This window comes from Electrona antarctica (assembly GCF_951216825.1).
Source record: "Electrona antarctica genome assembly, chromosome: 20".
NCBI classification, from domain to species: Eukaryota; Metazoa; Chordata; class Actinopteri; order Myctophiformes; family Myctophidae; genus Electrona; species Electrona antarctica.
In genome coordinates, this window is record NC_136801.1 from 15,660,149 (window position 1) to 15,680,664 (window position 20,516).

At 42.9% G+C, this 20,516-nt stretch overlaps 3 protein-coding genes and 1 long non-coding RNA gene across 4 annotated transcripts; 2 read left to right on the forward strand and 2 right to left on the reverse strand.

The window, feature by feature from the left end:
• Positions 1-2,643: 2,643 nt before the first annotated feature.
• LOC306912882 (SH2 domain-containing protein 1B-like) lies at positions 2,644-6,375 on the reverse strand (the record flags this gene model as incomplete). The annotated part of the gene is made up of 4 exons (XM_079489336.1): positions 2,644-2,675; positions 2,944-3,208; positions 3,953-3,987; positions 6,240-6,375. 4 exons carry the CDS (start codon positions 6,373-6,375, stop codon positions 2,644-2,646), a joined length of 468 nt encoding a protein of 155 aa, XP_079345462.1.
• A 1,821-nt stretch (positions 6,376-8,196) lies between these two features.
• LOC306912704 lies at positions 8,197-14,368 on the forward strand. The gene is made up of 3 exons (XR_013788430.1): positions 8,197-8,266; positions 14,035-14,117; positions 14,336-14,368. It is a non-coding gene; the product is annotated as an uncharacterized lncRNA (long non-coding RNA).
• Positions 10,153-13,708, reverse strand: LOC306912726 (SH2 domain-containing protein 1A-like). The gene is made up of 5 exons (XM_079489166.1): positions 13,541-13,708; positions 12,215-12,278; positions 11,381-11,648; positions 10,960-11,043; positions 10,153-10,700 (listed from the first exon to the last, which is right to left on the reverse strand). Exons 1-5 carry the CDS (start codon positions 13,681-13,683, stop codon positions 10,657-10,659), a joined length of 603 nt encoding a protein of 200 aa, XP_079345292.1. The 5' UTR covers positions 13,684-13,708; the 3' UTR covers positions 10,153-10,656.
• Positions 14,369-14,852: 484 nt separating the features above from the next.
• On the forward strand, positions 14,853-19,828 carry LOC306912883 (stomatin; the record flags this gene model as incomplete). Its single annotated transcript, XM_079489337.1, has 8 exons — positions 14,853-15,014; positions 15,154-15,269; positions 15,876-15,948; positions 17,204-17,286; positions 17,514-17,717; positions 17,818-17,952; positions 19,294-19,425; positions 19,727-19,828. The coding sequence occupies exons 1-8, from the start codon at positions 14,939-14,941 to the stop codon at positions 19,826-19,828; spliced, it is 921 nt and encodes a 306-aa protein (XP_079345463.1). The 5' UTR covers positions 14,853-14,938.
• Positions 19,829-20,516: the final 688 nt, after the last annotated feature.

Consider the following 20,516-nt stretch of genomic DNA (forward strand, 5'->3'; position numbering starts at 1 on the left):
ATAATTGTTTTAGGTGTACGTTTCTGAAATGATGACATAGTCATATTAATACCAAGCAGCTGCTTTTGTATTTGCGGCAAATGCACACGAAGGAAGACATAGAAGGCATAGAATAGTAGGCTGCTGCTGCTATAATATTGTCACAATATGAAGTTATAGCATGATGTCGACCTAAATGGCGTTATATATGAACAAGGATAGGATGATAAACATGCGCATTTGTCCCCCCCAAGAACTCCTAGAATAGAGCTAATAGTGGCACTAAGGCCCATAGACATAAGGCCAACTGTTAAAATTAAAACAATTTAAGGAAGTCGAGGGTATGGTGGTACAGAGGTGCAGGAAAATGGATAATTTACTGCAAACCAAACACAATATAACATTGCAAAAAGGGTAAATAAATCTAAACACAGCCTATACAGGAAGTGACCAGAACAAAGAAAATATATAATATAGTAAGGTACTGTCAATTACAATACAAATTAAAAAGGACACAGCATATGGACAAAAATGATGGCTCCTCACAGGCTCAATGAGGAATTTGATATCAAACCATTTCTGGGTTGAATAATACTTTGCTTTTATTCTTTTAACCTCGTCTATCTCGTGTGTATATATTGTGTTTTCATGCCATCATTTATGTCCTTTTTTATTGTCTCCACCAGGCCGAAGGCATGGGGAGAGAGTATGTTTTGCACTCCGTCCGTATGTGTGTCCGTCCGTCCTTCCTTCCTTCCGTCCGTCTGTTACCAGCTAATCTCCGGCACCGTTAACCCGGTCGATGCCAAACTTTGCACACACACTCTCTGGATGCCAACGATGAACCTCTGCCCCACATTTTCCAGAACGGCCTGTTATAGCGCCACCATGAGGCAGTTTTTCACATGTTTTACCTAAAACTGCACCGATCTGCGTGAAACGTTGCATGCACACTCCCTAGAGGCTAAGGACAAACCTTTGACCTGCACTTTCCGACTTTTGTAAAACACATTTTTTGATATTACTCCTCCAGATTCTGTCCAAAAATCTCACAAATCGTTACAAAGTATCTCTATGGTCATGTGCTCAAGTCGGATCTGTCCGATATTTCATATTCCATCCTAATTGGCTATAATTGGCTTTCACAGTTTGCAAGATTGCCCCGTTTTGAACAAAAGCATCAAATCATGAACGCAGCATGCAATTTACGTGAAATCTTTCACACATTTTCTTACTAGGCTGAGGAATATATCCCACCCTTTTCACATTGGCCTGTTATAGCGCCACCAACAGGTTGATTTTTGCAAAACACATTTTTGGAACAAAATGCCTCAAATCATCCAATTGCCATCAAAGGCGTATGAAGAAATGGCACCCTTTTCACATTGGCCTATTATAGCGCCACCAGGAGGCCACAACCTGACCTGCCCTGGTGGAGACCTGTGCCCAGAAGGGCACTTTTTCTAGTTTGGTACTGTAATTGACAGTATATACCTTGCTATTATACTGTATATATTTTTTGTCACTTGTTTTTTTGTCATTTGTTCTGGTCACTTCCTGTAGGCTGTGTTTAGATTAGTTTACCCATATGTTATATGTTTGGCTTGCAGTAAATTATCTATTTTCCTGCACCGATCTGTACCACCTATTTTAACTTAACAGTTGGCCTTAGTGCCACTATTAGCTCTATTCTAGGAGTTATTGGCTTGACAGTATGTACTGTACTCAGCCTTACTCTGTAGATGTGGTGGGTGTGTCAGTTTATCCTCATTGCAAAAACGGCTTGTGTGTGTGTGTGTGTGTGTGTGTGTGTGTGTGTGTGTGTGTGTGTGTGTGTGTGTGTGTGTGTGTGTGTGTGTGTGTGTGTGTGTGTGTGTGTGTGTGTGTGTGTGTGTGTGCGTGTGGGTGTGGTGTGTGGTGTGTGTGTTGTCTTTACTTGTCGTGTTGATTCTGTTTCTCCATAAACAAACGCTCACTGTCGTTATTACTCGTTAAACCTGTGAAAACCACATTTGTCCCCCCCCCTGTAAAGCAATGTCAGATATCCTGTGTTTGCGGCCAGCGCAGAATTGATGAAAAAAGGAGGAACTGCATGTGGTCTGAGAAGTCAGCACAACAGAACAAACAGCACAACAGAACAAACCCCTCTGTCAGTTAGTCTGAGCTTCGTAACACCAAGCTAGCTGCAAAAGACCTGAACCGAACTGGAACCTGAAGACTTGGCGGTGTAAGGGGTATTACCACTGTGTATGTCATGAAATGGAATCTTGGGGGTAGGGTATACTATTTGGCACCTTAGGCCAGGGGTAGGCAACCTTTATTATCAAAAGAGCCATTTTTGGCCCCAAAACGTATTACAATTCTATTTGGAGCCGCAAAAATATGTTTGCTCTAATAAAGTGATTTTTCTGGTATTTCAATATTACTTTTTATTGTTTGATAATTTCTCAAAGCAAATCAAGTATACCAGTAAGCCAGCATGCAGCATTGGTGGTGAAAACAAACAAAGATGTCTTGGCATTCATACATTTCTTATTTTTATCTGGTGTATAGGCAACATTGTTTTGCAATATCAAAATGAAAGAATAACTTTATGCATACTACAATAATAAATTATGATTGAAATGTAAAAAAAATAAAATAAAAAAAGGAAAAGAAAACCTCTTATTCCTTTTCATACTTCTTTGCCCTAGCAACTGGGAGCCATGGGAGAGGGCCTTAGAGCCACATGCGGCTCTAGAGCAGCAGGTTGCCTACCCCTGCCTTAGGCCATTTGGAAACAGCATGTCAACAACAGACAAATAAACATAAACACTTCCAAAGAACTGCAGCAGCTGTAATTCACTTAGCCGACTATTGTCAACCGATTTGAAAACTAAAGACCAAAACAAAAAGCATAACCGTGAAGCCATAGACAGTAAGTCAACCAAAGACCTATAATATGCACCGAAATAGGTGACATACTTGCATATAGTCCACACTCATCGTCAACCAGAGGCTGTAGTCCGAGCTGCACCCGTGTCTTCTCTACATCTTCCTCAACTAATTTGTGTAGGGACTCTTGTATTCTGGATGGGGGCTCTTCTATTCTGGGTTGGCGGATCAGCAGTGCAGTCTTTCTTTTGATAGAATGGCGCAGATGCATGGTCAGGCCCTGGTCCTTTCTCTTGAAGTGGTGGATCAGATCGTCCAAGGTTTTAAAGAATGTCTCCTCCACACCTGCTGTAGTCTACAAAGAGAAGAAAATAATTGCATGGAAAGGTTTGTTGGCCAGCTGTTACACGCACGGCAGTGCTACAACATCGACTCTCAAGTAGTGTGTATGTGTTGGCATGCATACAGTGTAAGGTCCAATATGTTGACATGCTTATAGGTTAGGTCAGTGGTTCGCAAACTGGGGGGTCCCCAAATGACCCCAAATTAGGGTGGGGGGTCCCCAGTTCAAATATGATTATTTTGTGGGGTCACGGCCTGAAAGGTTTGGGAACCCTTGGGTTAGGTTAGGTAATGAGTGTCAAACAAGTACTGTTTCAGTACTGTTTCAGTACTGTTTCAGTACTGTTTCAGTAGCCACATAAATAAAACAAAGACATATTTTGTGAAAATTACGTGTTGAGCTAAGCATTTGTGTGTGTGTGTGTGTGTGTGTGTGTGTGTGTGTGTGTGTGTGTGTATGTGTGTGTGTGTGTGTGTGTGTCTGTGTGTGCGCGTGCGTGCGTGCGTGCGTGCGTGCGTGCATGTGTGCGACCATGCGTGTGTGTGTGTGTGTGTGTGTGTGTGCGTGCGTGCGTGCGTGCGTGCGTGCGTGCGTGCGTGCGTGCGTGCGTGCGTGCGTGCGTGCGACCATGCGTGTGTGTGTGTGTGTGTGTGTGTGTGTGTGTGTGTGTGTGTGTGTGTGCGACCATGCGTGTGTGTGTGTGTGTGTGTGTGTGTGTGTGTGTGTGTGTGTGTGTGTGTGTGTGTGTGTGTGTACCTGAACAGTGTAGTTTCCAGAGTGTGTCCGGAGCACTCACCATATACACCAACTTATTTTTGCTGCAGACAGGGATACATACATAGGGAAACAAATTGTGCAGAAGAGTCAAGGCCTGGAGGTTAGGGTTCAGTTAAAGATCATTTCAACGCAGTATACTGTGTGATCTCTTCAATTCTGTTGTTGAAATCGCATTCCTCATCTTCAGTTATCGGATTGGCGTGAAAAGATACATCCTAAGATGCACTGGGACACATCTTCAGTGATGTGCCTGAGATTTCGGGTCTTTCAACAATCATACCCCCTCCCTCAGGTGACCCAGCCAGGGTTGATCAAGCCCCGGCTTGTGTCCCAGTAGCATTGGCCCACAGATCACTCCTCCTGATCCAATTAAAAACTCTATTAAACACTTCCTTGAAGTGTTCTGTCCATCTCAACTTAATTGCATCTCTTCCACTAATCTCTTCCACTGTGCAACTCTCTCGTTGCACAGTGTCTTTGTGAGTCCATAATAGTGTCTTCATGTGTTGTTTTCTTGCAGCAACTTTGGCTTCACTTGCAATGTTCTCTATCCATTTCCTTTTGTCTGCTTTTATACATCTCTTCACCTCTTTCATATTCTCCGCATACTTTTATTTAATTGTCTCCACCAGGCCGAAGGCATGGGGAGAGAGTAAGTTTTGCACTCCGTCCGTGTGTGTGTGTGTGTGCGTCCGTCCGTCCTTCCTTCCTTCCTTCCGTCCGTCTGTTACCAGCTAATCTCCGGCACCGTTGGCCCGATCCATGCCAAACTTTGCACAGTTGCACACACACTCTCTGGATGCCAACGACGAACCTCTGCCCCAAATATTCCTCAACGGCCTGTTATAGCGCCACCATGAGGCCGATTTAGGCAAAACACATTTCTGTAGATTACTCGTACACATTTTATCCATACATCACACAATTCGGTATACACTATCTCCATAGTCATGTGATCAACACGGATCTGCACCATTTCCCATCTTCCTTCCTGATTGGCTATGATTCGCTTCCAAAGCTCACATGATTGGTCCGTTTCGAACAAAATGCCACAAATCACAAACACAGTGTGCAATTTCCGTGAAATTATACACGCACATTTCCACTAGGCTGAGGACGACATGACACAATTTATTTTCCAAACCAGCCTCATGGTGGCGCTATAACAGGGCAATTCCTGTTTTTATCTATAACTGCATCGATCTGTGTACAACTTTGTATGCGCACTCCCTAGAGGCCATGGAAAAAACATTTTCCCTGCATCCCTCCACATCTGCCGGTTATAGCGCCACCATGAGGCCGATTTCTGCAAAACACATTGCTTATGTTAGTCGCACAGATTTCATCCAAATCTCATGCAAATCGGTATACATGATCTCTGTAGTCATGTGATCAAGACGAGCCTGTTGGATTTCTCAGATTCTACACTGTTTGGCTAAGATTGCCTTCCAAAGTCTTCAGGAGTGGCCCGTTTTGTACAAAATGCTGCACATGTCCTGCTCATCCAGAATTCTATCCTCAGAGATGCTATGAGTGATCTGGCTCTGCATTTCCTCAACAAAATGAAGAAAATTGTTGCAAAAAACATGTTTATATCACTCCTAAACATTTTGCCAAACATCACACACACTCCTATCCTCCTGGTGGAGACCTGTGCCCAGAAGGGCACTTTTTCTAGTTGCTTCTTGATTCTTTCGGAACGTGTGACCCAGTGTAAATTTTTTCAGCAGATTTTGATTTACTCGTAGTCTTTTAAATAACACACCATTTAGTCTTAGTTCTATTCACTCTTCTGAAATTGTTTAGTATTTTGTTCTACGAGGCTCCGTGATTCTTCACTGATCCATAGCTTCTTCTTATTTCCGTGGTCTACCCAACCCTAACGAGTTTAAAATGCAGGTGGCTTGCGCACATCCAGTTCTTTGCTGTTGCTGGACAAAAGTAGATACATACATTCATCAGGTGATATCACCTGATGAAGGCCGTTCACAGCCGAAACGTCGCGTCATGAGTTAATGGTGTTTTTTTAACAAAATAAACACTGTTGGAGCAAAGACTCACTTCTTCTCTGTGTATCTACCCAACCCTATAACCTCACACTAACCAAAACGGCTCGGAATAATGGGATATCATGTTGGCATAATAAAGGTGCACAGTAAAATCATTAGTGTTGTTTACTCTCTGAGAATGTAATGATGATGTTAACTGTGGGCAAAAAAGATAGAGTTAAAAGAGATCTGGGGTGTATAATATACTCACTAGACACACAGACACATGGCTCCCTGGATGGTCTCGCTGTCTCTGATAAGATAGGCTCCGTCTTTATTCTTCTTACCGAGCATCTCCTCGCTCTCCTGCCAGGTGAGAGCACCATGGTAGCACAGTGGCATAGATGCTGCCATGACTACCAAAGTAAAGTGTAACACACACACACGTGCTTCCCCTATAAGGCCAGAAAGAAAAAGGCAAACGAGCAAACTAGTGGCAGATTGGCAGACACTCTGGTTTCCTGCACTAAACAGAAACAAAGCAAAATGTAAAGAGTTCTTAGCCACAGTTCCACAGGAAGCGTGTGTGTGTGTGTGTGTGTGTGTGTGTGTGTGTGTGTGTGTGTGTGTGTGTGTGTGTGTGTGTGTGCAGGAGTATGAGAAGGCTGTTATCTTCCGCCTGGGTCGGATCCTTAAAGGACGTGCCAAAGGACCAGGTATAAATCCATGAAGGTTTCATCTCCTCCATCTTTTTTGATTGATTGATTGAAATATTTATTAACACACTCTGGTTTCAATTGGCAAGTAATTTTACTTGCCAATTGCGAAAAGGAGCTGCAAAACATGCTCAATATTGTTGCGGATTGGTGTTTGAGGTGGAGGCTGGTGGTAAATATTGACAAAACACAAATTGTTCACTTTAGGAAACCATCTGTAGAAAGGAGTCCATTTACATTTACGTGTGGGAGAACTGTATTAACATACACAAAGACATATAAATATCTTGGCCTCACTTTAGATGAGCATATGAACTTCAAGGAAGGCACTCAGGTTTTTTCTGATTCAGCTGGTAGAGCCCTGGGGTCAGTACTGAATAAGGTGAAAGCCTGTAAGGATTTAGGATATTATACATATACACAATTATATCAGTCTTGTGTATGCCCTGTTTCGGACTATGCCTCCGGTGTATGGGGTTTTCCGGACAAGGAAAGTTGTAACACAATTCAAAATAGAGCCATACGGTCATTTCTTGGAGTTCATAAGCTTACGCCTATCTTGGCCATTAGCGGAGATATGGGATGGATGCCCGTAAATATCAGACACAAAGGTGAGATGTTGAGACTTTGGAATAGACTTGTTAATATGTCCGATGACAGACTAACCAAAAAGATTTTTAACTGGGACATTTCTAATGGTTACCCCTGGGCCAATGAAGTAAAGTCTTTATTTTTTATGAATAATTCATCATTTATTTATTTAAATAAACTATGCTGTAATATCCATGAGATACAGAACTTTATGTTCCTTGGGTATAAGGAGAGTTGGGCTGTTGATTTATGGTACAAACCAAAACTAAGAACATATCGTCTTATTAAAAATAATTATGGCCCTGAACCTTATGTTACACAAAATGTATCCAAAAGTCAGAGATCTTTTTGTGCACAGCTGCATTCTGGGACCTTACCATTAGCTTTAGAAACGGGTAGATTCATTGGTACTCCTGAGGAGGACAGAGTATGTTTACTGTGTGATTTGAAAGAAATTGAAAATGAAATTCATTTTTTGTTTTACTGCCCATTATATGAAGAACTAAGACATGTATTATTTTGTAAAATGACAACCATCTGTGTTAACTTTTTCTGGTTAGAGGACTACGAAAAGTTGGAATTTTGTTTTAGGAAAGGTATTTTTGCTTTAGCAGACTTTTTATGCAAAGCGTGGGAAAAAAGGCAGAATGTTTTGTTTGTGTTAAAAAAAAAAAAAAAAAAAAAAACTGTTTCCTGTAATGCAATACTGACGCAATGATTTGGGTGTGTCCTGTAAGTCCATGTGGGCTGGGCGCCTTGGGTGCATGACACAATAATAAAGAATCTATCTATCTATCTATCTATCTATCTAGTGGCAGATTGGCAGACACTCTGGTTTCCTGCACTAAACAGAAACAAAGCAAAATGTAAAGAGTTCTTAGCCACAGTTCCACAGGAAGCGTGTGTGTGTGTGTGTGTGTGTGTGTGTGTGCAGGAGTATGAGAGGGCTGTTATCTTCCGCCTGGGTCGGATCCTTAAAGGACGTGCCAAAGGACCAGGTATAAATCCATGAAGGTTTCATCTCCTCCATCTTTTTTGATTGATTGATTGAAATATTTATTAACAGTTTGCAGAATTACAGTACATTTCAAGCACAAACTCAATACAAAGGCTGTTAACTGTGAGTGGACGACCCAATTAAGCATTACACTTGTTTACAATAGGGTCCACCATGTTCAATTCATCAAAACATTTAGAGACGTACAAATAGACACTTCTATATAGACCATGGACTCCTGCAGTGTGGCAGGTTCAATGGTGGTGGTCACAGCATTTGACTTAAAAAGCTACTCTATTGTCCCGCACGATACAGAATTATTCTGTGCTGTTTGACATGCTGTGGTATTAAGTGTTGGAAGTAGAAACTGTATCGGTATCAGTACACAGATGAGATGAGAGCTTTCTTGAGTGGGGCAAAGTCATCTAAAGTTATCTTTAACTCATTAAAACCAGGAAAGCATCTGTGTTTTATATTTAAGCTATTAAAAATCACACCCGTGTGAAGTGAGGGGCGTTAATATATTAATGTCTATCTCATGTTGATTAGGTGATGTAATGGTGATGTAAAGCAAACGGTGCCAACACAAACATTAAACGCCATTAACAATAATAAAGAGACAATATGACGTAACGACACATTATGAGTAAATTTTCCCTTCATTGTCTTCATGCGTTTACAAAACAATCTTTGAACTAAAGACAAACATTAAACCTGTGTATAGGAGGGGCTAGCTCCCCTAAAATAATAGCAGATATACAAGCTCATAGCGCTGCATTTTTTTTAAAATTGTGAGTGTATTAAAGCAAACATTTTTAACTAAAATCTTTGCTTCTGGGGGTCCCTGGCACCAAATCTTTTCAGATGCAGCAGGTCCGTGGCCAAACATATAATTTTGGGAAGTGACATGAACATTTTTGAGAACCACTGTTTTTCGGAAAACTGACATTTGTAGAATTGGGTAAGAACTTCTAAGGAAGCGTTCTATGCCTGGCATGTGCCATATTGATGCAGCTGATGGAAAAGTTCATCAATGTTGAACCTGAGGGGGTTAGTTACTCGCGAGTACTGAACACAGTGTGTGTGTGTGTGTGCGTGCGTGCGTGCATGCGTGAGTTGTCTTTACTTGTCGTGTTGATTCTGTTTCTCCATAAACAAACGCTCATTGTCGTTATTACTCGTTAAACCTGTGAAAACCACATTTGTTCATCATGTGTTGTTGTTTGTCAACATATAATTACTAGTTACAAAATGTACCCACAATTCTGCAATGACCCCCCCCCCCCCTGTAAAGCAATGTCAGATATCCTGTGTTTGCGGCCAGCGCAGAATTGATGAAAAAAGGAGGAACTGCATGTGGTCTGAGAAGTCAGCACAACAGAACAAACAGCACAACAGAACAAACCCCTCTGTCAGTTAGTCTGAGCTTCGTAACACCAAGCTAGCTGCAAAAGACCTGAACCGAACTGGAACCTGAAAACTTGGCGGTGTAAGGGGTATTACCACTGTGTATGTCATGAAATAGAATCTTGGGGGTAGGGTATACTATTTGGCACCTTAGGCCAGGGGTAGGCAACCTTTATTATCAAAAGAGCCATTTCTGGCCCCAAAAAGTATTACAATTCTATCTGGAGCCGCAAAAATATGTTTGCTCTAATAAAGCAAACTTTATTTGTGATTTTTCTGGTCTTTCAATATTACATTTTATTGTTTGATAATTTCTCAAAGCAAATCAAGTATACCAGTAAGCCAGCATGCAGCATTGGTGGTGAAAACAAACAAAGATGTCTTGGCATTCATACATTTCTTATTTTTATCTGGTGTATAGGCAACATTGTTTTGCAATATCAAAATGAAAGAATAACTTTATGCATACTACAATAATAAATTAAATTAAATGTAAAAAAATAAAATAAAAAAAAGGAAAAGAAAACCTTCCTTTTCATACTTCTTTGCCCTAGCAACTGGGAGCCATGGAAGAGGGCCTTAGAGCCACATGCGGCTCTAGAGCAGCAGGTTGCCTACCCCTGCCTTAGGCCATTTGGAAACAGCATGTCAACAACAGACAAATAAACATAAACACTTCCAAAGAACTGCAGCAGCTGTAATTCACTTAGCCGACTGTATTGTCAACCGATTTGAAAACTAAAGACCAAAACAAAAAGCATAACCGTGAAGCCATAGACAGTAAGTCTGGCCCGGTTTCTCAAAGGGGCCAATATGGTCAACCAAAGACGTATAGTTCCATAATTTGCTTAAACGTGTTTTCCAACTTTTGTCTCCTTTGGAAGCGTCCTTTTGTTAATACTAAGCGCGTTTCCTCATCAATGGTGACGATAACACCTCAGCCACACCAAGTGATGAATCAGAGGTCAGCGATGGGCTGCTGGGTCAGGGGGGCAGGACATCAACATAATCCTCTGTGCCAGGAACATCTACAGGACAGAGAGACAGAGCTGACTGGGAGAAACAGATAAACATGATAACTGAAAGGTCCACACACTAAATGTGGAATGTTCCACGTTACATTTGTGCATGCACACAAACGCACATGAACACACGGACACACAGGCAAAAACATAGTCTTGGGCCATCCAGCCTGGCAGAGACAATAAAAGCTTGTGCCTTCCTATTCAGTAAGTAAAGGAATGTCAACTTGTCAAGCCATAATATGTGCATAAATAGGTGACATACTTTCATAATCTCCAGAATCGTCGTCCACCAGAGGCTGTAGTTGTCCGAGCTGCTGCCGTGTCTTCTCTACATCTACATCTACATCTACGGGACAGAGAGACAGAGCATGGGCCATGGGCTCTTTGCTTTCTTACACATCACTGACTGGGAGAAACAAGATAAACATACAACATAACAAACATGAAAACTGAAATGACCACATACACTAAATGTTGGAATGTTCCATTTGTGCATGTGTGAACTGTGACACACACCGCACACAGACACACACGGACACAGAAACACTGACAGGGGCGAATACATAGTCTCCAGCCATCCGGTGTTCGGACCATCCAGCCTGGCAGAGACAATAAAAGCGTGCGCCTTCCTATTCAGTGAAGGGAATGTCATGCTATAATATGCACCGAAATAGGTGACATACTTGCATATATTCCACACTCATCGTCAACCAGAGGCTGTAGTTGTCCGAGCTGCACCCGTGTCTTCTCTACATCTTCCTCAACTAATTTGTGTAGGGACTCTTGTATTCTGGATGGGGGCTCTTCTATTCTGGGTTGGCGGATCAGCAGTGCAGTCTTTCTTTTGATAGAATGGCGCAGATGCATGGTCAGGCCCTGGTCCTTTCTCTTGAAGTGGTGGATCAGATCGTCCAAGGTTTTAAAGAATGTCTCCTCCACACCTGCTGTAGTCTACAAAGAGAAGAAAATAATTGCATGGAAAGGTTTGTTGGCCAGCTGTTACACGCACGGCAGTGCTACAACATCGACTCTCAAGTAGTGTGTATGTGTTGGCATGCATACAGTGTAAGGTCCAATATGTTGACATGCTTATAGGTTAGGTCAGTGGTTCGCAAACTGGGGGGTCCCCAAATGACCCCAAATTAGGGTGGGGGGTCCCCAGTTCAAATATGATTATTTTGTGGGGTCACGGCCTGAAAGGTTTGGGAACCCTTGGGTTAGGTTAGGTAATGAGTGTCAAACAAGTACTGTTTCAGTACTGTTTCAGTACTGTTTCAGTACTGTTTCAGTAGCCACATAAATAAAACAAAGACATATTTTGAAAAAATTACGTGTTGAGCTAAGCATTTGTGCGTGTGTGCGTGCGTGCGTGCGTGCGTGCGTGCGTGTGTGCATGTGTGCGACCATGCGCGTGTGTGTGTGTGTGTGTGTGTGTGTGTGTGTGTGTGTGTGTGTGTGTGTGTGTGTGTGTGTGTGTGTGTGTGTGTGTGTGTGTGTGTGTGTGTGTGTGTGTGTACCTGAACAGTGTAGTTTCCAGAGTGTGTCCGGAGCACTCTGTAGGTATACACCAACTTCTTTTTGCTGCAGACAGGGATACATACATAGGGAAACAAATTGTGCAGAAGAGTCAAGGCCTGGAGGTTAGGGTTCAGTTAAAGATAATTTTAACGCAGTATACTGTGTGATCTCTTCAATTCTGTTGTTGAAATCGCATTCCTCATCTTCAGTTATCGGATTGGCGTGAAAAGATACATCCTAAGATGCACTGGGACACATCTTCAGTGATGTGCCTGAGATCATCAGGGATTTCGGGTCTTTCAACAATCATACCCCCTCCCTCAGGTGACCCAGCCAGGGTTGATCAAGCCCCGGCTTGTGTCCCAGTAGCATTGGCCCACAATGATCCAATTAAAAACTCTATTAAACACTTCCTTGAAGTGTTCTGTCCATCTCAACTTAATTGCATCTCTTCCACTAATCTCTTCCACTGTGCAACTCTCTCGTTGTGTCTTTGTGTGTCCATAATAGTGTCTTCATGTGTTGTTTTCTTGCAGCAACTTTGGCTTCACTTGCAATGTTCTCTATCCATTTCCTTTTGTCTGCTTTTATACATCTCTTCACCTCTTTCATATTCTCTGCATACTTTTATTTAATTGCTTCTTGATTCTTTCGGAACGTGTGACCCAGTGTAAATTTTTTCAGCAGATTTTGATTTAGTCGTAGTCTTTTAAATAACACACCATTTAGTCTTAGTACTATTCACTCTTCTGAAATTGTTTAGTATTTTGTTCTACGAGGCTCCGTGATTCTTCACTGATCCATAGCTTCTTCTTATTTCCGTGGTCTACCCAACCCTAACTAGTTTAAAAAGCAGGTGGCTTGTGCACATCCAGTTCTTTGCTGTTACTGGACAAAAGGTAGATACATACAATCATTATGCAGTAATTATGCATTACTGTATTGCACTCTGGCTAGATGCCACTATTCATTTCATTGTCAAAGTATTTGTATACTATGTGCAGTGACAATAAATTGAATCTAATCTAATCTAATCATCAGGTGATATCACCTGATGAAGGCCGTTCACGGCCGAAACGTCACGTGGTGTTTTTTTAAACAAAATAAACACTGTTGGAGCAAAGACTCACTTCTTCTCTGTGTATCTCTGTGTACCCAACCCTATAACCTCACACTAACCAAACGGCTCGGAATAATGGGATATCATGTTGGCATAATAAAGGTGCACAGTAAAATCATCAGTGTTGTTTACTCTCTGAGAATGTAATGATGATGTTAACTGTGTGCAAAAAAGATAGAGTTCTGGGGTGTATAAATATACTCACTAGACACACAGACACATGGCTCCCTGGATGGTCTCGCTGTCTCTGATAAGATAGGCTCCGTCTTTATTCTTCTTACTGAACATCTCCTCGCTCTCCTGCTTGGTGAGGGCACCATGGTAGCACAGTGGCATAGATGCTGCCATGACTACCAAAGTAACGCCTTGGTTGTTTATTTGGTCCTCTCCTTCGTCTTTGCTTCCCCTATAAGGCCAGAAAGAAAAAGGCAAACGAGCAAACTAGTGGCAAATTGGCAGACACTCTGGTTTCCTGCACTAAACAGAAACAAAGCAAAATGTAAAGAGTTCTGTGGCTAACACAGTTCCACAGGAAGCGTGTGTGTGTGTGTGTGTGTGTGTGTGTGTGTGTGTGTGTGTGTGTGTGTGTGTGTGTGTGTGTGTGTGTGTGTGTGTGCGTGCGTGCGTGTGTGCGTGTGCATGTGTGCGTACGTGTTGTACGTGTGTTTCAACTCGGATGGACTCTTGTCATTTCTGCAGGTCTGTTCTGGGTCATCCCCTGGCTGGATGTCATCCAGATAGTGGATCTGAGAACTATTTCCTTCACCACTTCACGACAACAGGTCAATAGGATAACAAGAAAGCAAACTAAGATAAAAAGAAAAGTCTGCATTTTGACCACAAACTTGGTCTTTATACCCATAAGACTCTTTTACCAACGAAAAGGTTTGATAACTACTGTTTTAGGGCATGCAAAGCTTTTTGCAAATGTTAATTTAAAAGTATTTGCTAAAGTGAACCTTAGTTATTAAAATGGTGATTATTTCCTTCCTGCCCATAGGTGCTGACTGCAGATCTAGTGCCACTGAGCGTGGATGTCTTTATCATTAACTGTCTGAAATTAAATTTCATAAATGTTAAAAAAGCTAATTAATGTCGGAAAAAACACTTTCAATGGCAGATCTACAATTGAGATGCTCACATTGAATCCGTGTATCTTGTGTTCAATCAATATTCTGTCTGGTGTCCCAAAATTGAACTCATCCTATGTCCACCACTGTACTATACCATCACCATTTAAAATAGGATCAGAACACATTCGAAGACTTAATTTAAGTATTTAAGTGAACTTGCACGTGTGAATTAAAACATTTAATGGGGGTGCGGCGCCCCCTTAAGGCCCGCTCAAGCACCAACTCATCAATTTCAAACCGAGACACAGGCTACTGCAGTTCTTCTGTCAGAAGAAATAAACAACAACACGTGGTCGTAAATGAGACGCCGTTGCTAAGAAACGTGACGCGGAAGTAGTGCGGATTAGGCCAGATTTCAGATTAGCCTGGAGTGGAGTTGTTGGATCCACAGATTGTCTAGTGTGTACTGTGTGTACACAGTGTGGTGTCATAAATATGGTGAAAAACAAACACATTAATCTTCTTCCAAGATGAATGTGATGACACGCGGCAATCGAGTTCGACAGGGCGATGTCGACGAATTTGACGAAGGGGGAGACTCCAAAGGTATTTGAATTTCTCGTCAAGTGACTCAGTGACTTTTCATTCATCCATTCCGTTCCGTACCGTTATGCTAGCGCACTGCGCGTTAGTGGTGGTCGCTTTGGTCGATGAATGGCCAGTTAATCCACTTTGTTTTCAATAGATGTAAGGAAAGGGCCCAGTCAGCGTGCAGCAGACGTGTTGGTGACCATCTTGACCACGTTTTCTATCCTCTTCATCATTGTTACCTTCCCCTTCACTGTCTGGGACTGTCTCAAGGTGAGACTTGGTGTCGGAAAACCTACCTGTTGATGAGTTTCTGATTCTGAGCCGAATTGTAATAGTCCATAAGTAAATATGTCACACATTAGCCAGCCCAGTACAGTAGCCTATCATATTTTCTAAATGTCATCATAATGCCTCACTTAAAAAGAAACATGCTCCTTTTCTGGAGAACAGAACACAGTATTGCTAAAGCCCTAGCTATAGCTCATACCATTTTCATATAAACCTTTCCACGAATTTGAGTTGATGCATGCATTTAAATAATATTGAGGACACTCAGGACACACCCCACATATACCCACTCAAACAAATGAGTAAATAACTTAAATTGAATTCATTATAAACTAGTCAATTCGTTTTTGGGGGACAAGGGAGTGGCACTCCCCTTTTCATAGTATAGGCCTACTCCTCTTCTACGTGTATGCGTGCGTGCGTGTGTTTGTGCCTGCGTGTGTGCGTGTGTGTGTGTGTGTGCGTGCGCGTGTTTGCAGGTGTACCATTATGCGCATGAATGAACCACACTGCATGGTCTCACTCTCCATGATATGACAGCAAATGTAGGTATAGTGCAGTTTATGCACGTGGTCCTCTCTTCAACAGGTGGTGCAGGAGTATGAGAGGGCTGTTATCTTCCGCCTGGGTCGGATCCTTAAAGGACGTGCCAAAGGACCAGGTATAAATACATGAAGGTTTCATCTCCTCCATCACCATGGACTAAAAAGCTACTCTATAGAGCGTTGCAGTCCCGCCCCTTACCATGGACCAGGAAATGATTCTCCGTTCATTTTCCTCATAGACATTTCAGAAAGTATTTATTTAAAGACGTTTACACCGCGGACAAAGCCAACTCGAGTCGTGACAAATCATGACAACAAACAACATTTTTGTGGCCGAAAAAATAATTAGAAAGAAGAAAAAAACGGCAGGTTACAACAGGTTTTTTGTTGTTTTTCTTCTTTGTAATTATTTGTTTGGTCCAAAATATTGTTTGTGTTGTCATGAGTTGTCACGACTCGAGTTGGCTTTGTCCGTGGCGTAACCGTCTTTAAATAAATACTTTTTGAAATGTCTATGGGAAAAATGCATTGGGATTCATTTCCTGGTCCATGGTAAGGGGCGGGACTGCGACGCTCTATTGTCCCGCACGATACAGAATCATTCTATGCTGTTTGACATGCTGTGGTATTAAGTGTTGGAAGTAGAAACTGTATCGGTATCAGTACACAGATGAGATGAGAGCTTTCTTGAGTGCCAACACAAACATTAAACGCCATTAACAATAATAAAGAGACAATATGACGCAAACGACACATTATGACATAAATTTTCCCTTCATTGTCAATGTGTTTACAAAACAAACTTTGAACTAAAGACAAACATTAAACCTGTGTATAGGAGGGGCTAGCTCCCCTAAAAAAATAGCAGATATACAAGCTCATAGCGCAGATTTTTTTTTAAATTGTGAGTGTATTAAAGCAAACATTTGTAACTACAATCTTTGCTTCTGGGGGTCCCTGGCACCAAATCTTTTCAGATGCAGCAGGTCCGTGGCCAAACATATAATTTTGGGAAGTGACATGAACATTTTTGAGAACCACTGATCAAGATCCGTTTTTCGGAAAACTGACATTTGTAGAATTGGCCTCCGGTCTTAGTGGGTAAGAACTTGAAGTAAAGGAAGCGTTCTATGCCTGGCATGTGCCATATTGATGCAGCTGATGGAAAAGTTCATCAATGTTGAACCTGAGGGGGTTAGTTACTCGCGAGTACTGAACACAGTGTGTGTGTGTGTGTGTGTGTGTGTGTGTGTGTGTGTGAGTGTGTGTGTGTGTGTGTGTGTGTGTGTGTGTGTGTGTGTGTGTGTGTGTGTGTGTGTGTGTGTGCACATGCGTGTGTGTTTCAAATCGGATGAACTCTCATTTCTGCAGGTCTGTTCTGGGTCATCCCCTGGCTGGATGACATCCAGATAGTGGATCTGAGAACTATTTCCTTCACCACTTCACGACAACAGGTCAATAGGATAACAAGAAAGCAAACTAAGAAAAGTCTGCATTTTGAAAAGTCTGCATTTTGACCACAAACTTGGTCTTAATACCCATAAGACTCTTTTACCAACGAAAAAGTTTGAGAACTACTGCTTTAGGGCATGCAAAGCTTTTTGCAAATGTTAATTTAAAAGTATTTGCTAAAGTGAACCTTAGTTATTAAAATGGTGATTATTTCCTTCCTGCCCATAAGGTGCTGACTGCAGATCTAGTGCCACTGAGTGTGGATGCCGTCATGTTCTATCGAGTATTAGATCCAGGCCTCTGGGTGACGCGGTTGGCTGACAGCCACCTGGCCACACACACTCTGGCAGAGACCACCCTAAGGACCACCCTGGGCATGTACTCACTGGCAGACATACTCGCACGAAGGAAGGCTGTCGCACAGAGAATGGAAGTGAGTGATACATGGACTCATGTATGTGTGTGTTATAGTCCGTGAGGACCCCGCTTGATGTTTTGTTGTCTTAATTCCTCGGTTCTCATTTGCCCCACAGGAGATTCTGTATGATACGGCCATGGGGTGGGGCTTACAGGTGGAGAGGGTGGAGCTTAAAGACGTGAGCCTTCCCCTCAGCCTGCAGCGCTGCATGGCTTTAGAGGCTGAGGCTACCCGGGAGGCTAGAGCTAAGGTACATGCCGCACGCATTCACGCACGCACGCACGCACGCACGCACGCACGCACGCACGCACGCACGCACGCACGCACGCACGCACGCACACTCAATAGAGTAAACACATAGGGCAGTATTATGCGTGTCTTAAGTACCAGGTCTTATTACTTAACTTAAGACCTGGAGGCGTGATCAATGCCATTTGGCTATTCTTAGTGGCCAAACAGCATTGACCACGCCTCCAGGTCTTAAGTTAAGTAATAAGACCTGGTACTTAAGACACGCATAATACTGCCCATAGTCTTTCTAGACGTGTTACTTACTTACTTACGCCTATTACCCCTTCTGGGGTTTAGGCCGTCGACAAGAGTTCTCCAAGCATCTCGATCCTGAGCCAACACTTCCAGCTGTCCCCAAGTGTGGCCCATAGTTTTTGCATCTGCCTCCAAGTCTCTGCGCCAGGTGTTCCGTGGCCGACCTCTCTTTCTTTTCCCTTGGGGGTTCCACTTGAGGGACTGCCTTGTGGTGTTTGAGGCTGGTTTACGGAGAGTATGGCCTATCCATCTCCAACGCCTTTTGAGGATCTCTTTCTAGACGTGTGTGCATGCCTAAATGCATTGAGCTGCTGCCGTGCCATTGTCTGATAAGACATGTGCAAAGTGCATTAATGTGCAGTTGGACAAGTCAAGTGTGACTAATAAAGTGGCTGGCCCGGTGAGAGTATAGTTTCACCCCTGTGTGTGAGATGAACAGAGATGAAACACACAAAAGGGGCTAATATGAGGACAGTGGTTCTCGAACCTTTTCAAGTCAAGGAACCCCAAATTGATATTTATTTGGCCACGGACCCCCATCTGAAAAGGTTATTAAAAGACTATTAAACCTTTTCCAAATATATACGATATTTTTCAAAAATGGTCCAAAATAGCAGATGTACAATCTCACAGTGCGGCACAAAGTGACATGTTGTGAGCTTGTAGTTCTGCTATTTTTGAATAGCCAACATATAAATGGATAATGTGGTTAAAAGGATTGTGAACTGTACTACATTAACCACTTTTGCTGGAGACCCCCTGGAAGAACCTATCCTCAGTCTAAACAGTATAATATCAAGGGGGGAAAAAAATCAATAATCTGTAATGTACACACACTATAGGATGCCAGGACTACAATGGACCTGGCATCTGTCTACACAACATTGCCATCTAAGTTACCATACATTTTAGCCTTTGCAATGCATAAGCCTGCAAGGTCGTCAAGACAGTGCTACGGGCTAAAGTGGAGTCGGAAGATCTGCGTCCAAAGCTTAATCTAGGCTCGTCTAGACATAATCTTTCTCCGTGTCTGTCCGTGTGTCAGGTGATAATTGCGGAGGGCGAGGTGAAGGCATCCCGGGCCCTCAAGGAGGCGGCGTCGGGCATGTCTCCTGTGGCCCTCCAGCTGCGCTACCTCCAGACGCTGACCTCCAGCGCCTCGGACCACACCTCCACGGTGGTGTTCCCCTGGCCCATAGACCTCCTGGAGGCCTTCGCCCTCCAATAACACTCCTATAGCCAGGGAGGACCACACCTCCACCGTGGTGTTCCCCTGGCCCATAGACCTCCTGGAGGCCTTCGCCCTCCAATAACACTCCTATAGCCAGGGAGAAGTGTTTCTGGACCACACCTCCACCGTGGTGTTCCCCTGGCCCATAGACCTCCTGGAGGCCTTCGCCCGCCAATAACACTCCTATAGCCAGGGAGAAGTGTTTCTGGACCACACCTCCACCGTGGTGTCTCCCGTGGCCCTCCAGCTGCGCTACCTCCAGGCGCTGACCTCCAGCGCCTCGGACCACACCTCCACCGTGGTGTTCCCCTGGCCCATAGACCTCCTGGAGGCCTTCGCCCTCCAATAACACTCCTATAGCCAGGGAGAAGTGTTTCTCAACCTTTTCGGGCCACCTGACAAGCACTTGGAATTGTAAGAGTTGAGGCATTACATTTTGTTTGACTCTGTTCCACAGATAAATATTGTGAAATCTACAAGCTCACAACGCCTGCAATTTGTTTTTGCCTCTTTCTTATATTATTTGACAATTTGGTCAATGTTTGACCAGTTTTTATAGTTGATTACTTTTAATGCAGTAATGGTGTTTTTCCTTTTCTTTCTTTCTTTTTTTGTATTAAAAAGGTCTTAAAAGTCACTTCACTGTTATCTGGGGACCCCCCCCCCACACACAAAATGTTGCTAATCTCCAAATATATATTTTTAAAGGGAACATTAAAGCATACATCTTTAAATAAAATCTTTGTTTCTGGGGGTCGCTGGAACAAAATATTTTTAGAAGGGGGTCCGCGGCCAAATACATCTCATTTTGGGGGTCCTTGACGTGAAAAAGTTTGAGAACCACTGACATAGCAACATACGAGAATCGGCCTCAGGTCTTAAAGGGTTAAGTCAGTACGCAGACGATCTGTTGGGTTCATCATTACCTAATGATCCAGTTCCTCGTAGAAAGATTAATATTTTCAAGTCCAACGGTTTAGCGCTGATTACCTAATCAGGTAGCTTTACTACCTAACAGACCAGCATCACCCTCTGAC

Coding starts and splice junctions, on each gene's coding strand:
- LOC306912726 (XM_079489166.1), bottom strand. CDS start 13,683: ATGGCAGCATCTATGCCACTGTGCTACCATGGTGCCCTCACCAAGCAG. Junction 11,649..12,214: donor CTGGAAACTACACTGTTCAG/GTACACACACAC, acceptor TTCTCTTTGTAG/ACTACAGCAGGTGTGGAGGA. Junction 11,044..11,380: donor TGAGTGTGGAATATATGCAA/GTATGTCACCTA, acceptor TCTGTCCCGTAG/ATGTAGATGTAGATGTAGAG.